This window comes from Sinocyclocheilus rhinocerous, unplaced genomic scaffold (genome assembly GCF_001515625.1).
Source record: "Sinocyclocheilus rhinocerous isolate Xijiao unplaced genomic scaffold, SAMN03320098_v1.1 scaffold153, whole genome shotgun sequence".
NCBI lineage: Eukaryota > Metazoa > Chordata > Actinopteri > Cypriniformes > Cyprinidae > Sinocyclocheilus > Sinocyclocheilus rhinocerous.
Window position 1 is genome coordinate 4,758,984 of NW_015660878.1, and position 5,227 is coordinate 4,764,210.

General features: G+C 36.7%; 1 protein-coding gene across 1 annotated transcript in view; it reads right to left on the reverse strand.

The window, feature by feature from the left end:
- Positions 1 to 218: 218 nt before the first annotated feature.
- def6c (DEF6 guanine nucleotide exchange factor c) overlaps positions 219 to 5,227 on the reverse strand; it is an 11,388-nt gene continuing 6,379 nt past the window's right edge. Inside the window, exons 8-13 of the mRNA XM_016534997.1 lie at positions 4,493 to 4,600; positions 3,644 to 3,810; positions 3,422 to 3,572; positions 1,952 to 2,035; positions 1,730 to 1,820; positions 219 to 1,584 (exon numbers count right to left, since the gene is read on the reverse strand). Of these exons, the coding sequence (XP_016390483.1) occupies positions 1,424 to 1,584; positions 1,730 to 1,820; positions 1,952 to 2,035; positions 3,422 to 3,572; positions 3,644 to 3,810; positions 4,493 to 4,600 (762 nt within the window). The 3' untranslated portion in view covers positions 219 to 1,423. The remainder of the gene's footprint in view (positions 1,585 to 1,729; positions 1,821 to 1,951; positions 2,036 to 3,421; positions 3,573 to 3,643; positions 3,811 to 4,492; positions 4,601 to 5,227) is intronic.

Below are 5,227 nucleotides of genomic sequence, written 5' to 3' on the forward strand. Positions count from 1 at the left end.
TGAAATGCAAATAATATCTAGATTAAATTATTAAAAGAGCATACGGATACAATTTACTATTACAGAAGTAGTGAAACAATGGTTTAAGTATCGCATTTTATCTTTCCTCATCTCTGGACCTGACAATTCCTCTCGTCACAACCTCAAATCTCTAGACCCACAGGTAGAAACCCTCCAAACCAATGGGGGAAAATATCTGTATCTGGAAAAATCACGGCCACAACGTTTTTTATTTTTATTTTACAAAGATCATTTACAGTCAGTCTGTTGATGACCACCCAAAACTAACAGAGAAAACCATTATTCATTCTCAACAGAAGCCTCAAAGCCACAAACTCAACTGTACTTTCTTGCTGGCCTCCATGGATCTATAAATAGATTTCATGATTCCTTTCACTTTTTAGCACAAAATGGGGGTGTACTAATTGTTTCGACTTGGTCCGTCAATTTAAAAACATGATTATCAAAATAAAAAAGTATGTTGATTGGATTCCCAGAATGACTTTTAGGATCCTGCCTCCTGATCTATAGGGCTGAGGCGGGAAAGTGCTGCTGAAAAAAGTAGATATATGTGCGGTTGGTTTGGGGGTGAAACTGCAGCCCAGACCAAGCACCCCCTCTACTGACCAAACAAAGAATTACACATCATAACAAAAACACAAAATTAACTGTGATTCCCAGTGCATTATCTGAAGAGGTGGGTTCTTGACCTGGAGGCCGGAGCAAACTTCTAAGATGAACTAAAATGATTTGAAACAAGACACACACAAAAAAATCATTAAAATAAGCTAAAACAACTAATGATCAAAATGTAAGATGACATATTTTTTAGTTTAATTTGTTGCCTCAACACCTTGAAGTTGACTTTGATCATATTTCCTGTTTATGCCATGTTCTAAAATATTTTATTGGGTGAGAAATTGCTATTAGTAGGTAAAACACACACACACACACACACACACACACACACACAAATGACTAGAAAAGTCATGTTAATTCATTTGTAATGTAAATGCTGGAAAACGTTCAGATAATGAATAAGGCTTCTGGAATTTTAATGATTAATATTATTAATATTAATATATTGCAACTCCTAGTTTCTGTATACACAAAAGTCTTCATTACAGCAGAAGCACCTGCAATATCTTTAAATATTTTCTTTGCCAATAGGGAAACTTGAAATGGACAACCACTTATTTAAAGAGTTAAAACATCTGTTTGACTACTGCCATCAAATAGTGCAACGCCTCCTGAATCTATTTTTACTATTCATTTTGTGCATATTACATAATAAAAAGCTGATTACTATGTACATAAATAATAAAATAAGACTTCGACCTGCAGCCTAACACACAGGGCAAACCAGCTGTACAAAACATGTATAATCTAATCTATCATAGATATACAGATTTTGGACACAGATTTAGGAACCCTGTTCTTCCTCTTCTTGTGTTGGTGATGGGTTGTAACCATTTCCTTTTTCTGGGCTGATGCCTGTTTGAACCTTAGCAATGAACTCTGTGCTGGTGAGGGCCTGGCCCTGTCTGGGGCAGGTGGGCTTTACTGGCAGATGCTCAACTTTGTCTGTAAATGAGCAGATAAATACAAAAAAGCTGTTTATGATTGCTTATATATGATCAAACGGAACATATCTTGTTTATTTCATATTCACGTGACAGTTGAAAACTACTTGTGTCATAAAAATTCTGGGACCGACATTGCATCTTACCTCCTGGTGTGATAGGCTTCATGAGGCGGTTAAGCTGAATCTTCCAGTGTTTCAGCATCTGAGTGGTAGTAGACTGATTCAGCAATTCTCTCTGTATAGAAATACATAGAATATGGCATGGGGTCAGAACTTAAAGTAATAGGGCATGATTTGAGGCATCATTTACAGTATGTAGCACAAATGGCCCTTTTCCGTTAGTCCCATACTTTTCTAGACTCTCACCTCTGTGTTGTGCTGACCGCTCTCCTCTGGTTGCTGGATGTTGGGTGGTGTCGCAGTGGAAGTCGATTCATGGACAGGTACCTCCTTTTACAATAAAAGGTGTTTGTTAATGAACTACTAAACAAGCTGTAATTAGAACAGGGGCGGTCCAGCTAAGCAATGCTTGTGTTAAATGTTCACGACTGTGTGAACTACGCAGGCTCATGGACTTCAGTCAATTATAAAAAAGGCATTTACACGAAGAAATCTTAAAGATACAGTAGCAAAACTGTCCTTCAAAAGGAATAACTCACCCAAAAGTAAACCTTTGGTCCAAATCTCATTCACACTTCTCCATTTTCAAACGTGTGTGATGTGATACAGTGTGTTATGACACTGTTCAAAAATTTGGGTCAGTGAGTCAAAAAAAAAACATTCAGCAAGGATGCACTAAATTAATCATTAGTGATGGCAAATACCTAATTTTTACAATAAATAAATGCTGTTTTTATTTTAATGATCACAGTTTCCACAAAAATATTAGCAGCACAACTGTTTTCAACAGTTATAATAATAAATGTTCCTTGAGCACCAAATCAACATATTAGAATGATTTCTGAAGGATCATGTGAACTGCTGCTTCTGCTGAAAATTCAGCTTTGTCATCACAGGAATAAACTATATTTTAAAATATATTAAAATAGAATTGTACTCTATTATCAGCAATATTAATTATTAAAAATATGACTGTACTCTATTTTTGATCACATAAATGCAGTTTTGGTGAGGATAAGAGACTTTCAAAAACTTCAAAAATGTTGAAATGTAAGGTGGGTCACAGCCAAGGGCAAAAGTTATTTTTTATTAATTCTTCCAGTATATGACGACAAAAGGTTGTATTTTTGCTTGAACTAATCATTCAGCTTAACTTGTACTAAACCCAGAATGTTCTTTTAAATCAGTACTACAGGTCATCACACAGGGCTTGATGGACACATTTTGTTTGATTGGAGACATTGTGTCCAAACAGAACCATTAAAATCAGACAAAAATCAGCCAGTCGGTTGAAAACGAACAGACAGCCTCTTGATTATTTTCATTAGCATTGACAGTTACCAATGCTAACTCAACATCATTTAGACAGAGGCTGTATCCCAAATTACACCTCATTGACTATTCCCTACATTACTCTACTAATATAGTCCACTTGAAGGAGTGAATGAAACTGTCTGTTATGACAGTGTTGACGATAATCATCTTTTTTAACCTGATAGAGAGGGTTGTTGAGTTCAGGCAGCTCTCTGACATTCATTACCTTTGATTTACTTCTTTGATTGTAAGAATCAGAGAGGCAATGAAAAGGATCATGTAAAAATACTGTAAATTATGAATGTTTTGCTAATATAATATCAAATGGAAAAAAAACCAGATTTAACCAACCCTATAAAACATCCTTTACTCTCTTTATTTCTCCACACATTTGTCTCTCACCTCTGTGCTGTGTTGACTGCTCTCTTCTGTTTGCTGACTGATGTGAGGTGTTGTGGTGGAAGAGTCCTCCTGACTCCTCACAGCAAGAGTTTCAAGTTGACTTTGATGGAGGAGAAGCTCTGCCAGTTTCTTCTGCTCCTCTGCAAGTTGCCTATAAAGTATAATGTCCTTGTGTGTTGGCAAAGGTATGAATAAAATGAAATAATATGAAATTTGCTGTACCTCTCCAGTTCCTGTCGGATTCTGTCTTCTTCTAAACGATCGTGAATCTGAGCATTGAGAGCCTCCTCCAGTTTAACTTGTGTGAGCTCTAATTCATGGATCCTTTTCTTCTGCTGCTGCACCTCCTTCTCCATCGCAGTAAATGTAGCGGTCATCTTCTCTTTGGCCTATATAATTAGCAACTTAATCAATATTGTTTCTAATGCTCTAACACTACAATGTCCCGTCTTAAGGACTAATATTTATATCGTTCAAATATTTGGGGTCAGTAAAAATAATAATAATAGCATGTATAGACTAGAGTGACCATGTCGGAGCCATAATGCACCACAGATGTGTCACGTGTGCAGTGTAAATACGGGGTTATCCAAGCATTAATGGCAAGGAAAGCCCTTTATACTTGAGAGTGGCCACATACGAGATGTTTCTTGGAGGTTATAGTACATTAAAGAATGATCATGTGACTTTTACATATGCCAGGTTACCTTTAAATGCGAAAATAAAACCTGTTTCCATTGCAGTTTTGTGATATATTCCGTTTTCGAATTGCCTGAAAAACCACCTCATGCAAGCATAAAAACCTTTTTGCCATATATGGGAGTTTTTGCAAAACTGACGTGTTTCCATTAGCTTTATTTTCAAATCGCAGTTTCAATTTGCACAATTTGAATGGTAATGGAAACTCGGCTAGTGTCATATAACTGTTTTATTCAAAGTACTAAAATGCTGTTTTAAGTAAATGGATTTGTCACAGTAATGCAAGTGCATGAATGTGTTAAAATGTGTTTAAGCGGGTGTAGTGTGAAAACACATTTTAAGGAAACAGAAAAACTTTTCTCTCTGTCTCACCTCTTTAGCTTCTTCAAGCTGTCTCTCCAGATCTCTCTGTATTGCCTGCTGTTTCTCTCGCTCCTGCTTCTCTTCCTCTTTACGCTTTGCTTCCACCTCCCTCTGTTTCTGGGGGACAAACAAAAACACATGCTCAGAATTTTTAAGACAAAATATCACAATCTAAGTTCGGAATTAAACTTTTTACTGAATACTGCACAGTACATAGCCTATACTACCAACTACTTTTTAAAAATAATATGTGAAACAGAACACATTACATAACCACAAACATATAAAAACAGTAGCGCAATGACCATATCCCATATCAAAACTCAAAATTTGTCATTTCCATACCTAATATACATACACCGTTTTACAGATTGATGGTAACACAGCAAAAAGGCTTCCTACCAGTGGTCATCCTTCACAAAACTTAAAGGGGTCATATGATGCGATTTCAGTTTTTCCTTTCTCTTTGGAGTGTTACAAGCTCTTGGTGCATAAAGAAGATCTGTAAAGTTGCAAAGACTAAAGTCTCAAATCCAAAGAGATATTCTTTATAAAAGTTAAGACTAGTCCATGCCCTCCTAAAACGCCTCGTTTAAACACGCCCCTGTTTACGCGGCGCAATACGCAACGCAAAGCATAAAAACACAGTAGAAGTCATTACTTGGGGGAAGTCGTGGTTAGAGAGTAATGGTTAGAGAGTCGGACTCATAACCCAAAGGTTGCGGGTTCGAGTCTCGTACCGGC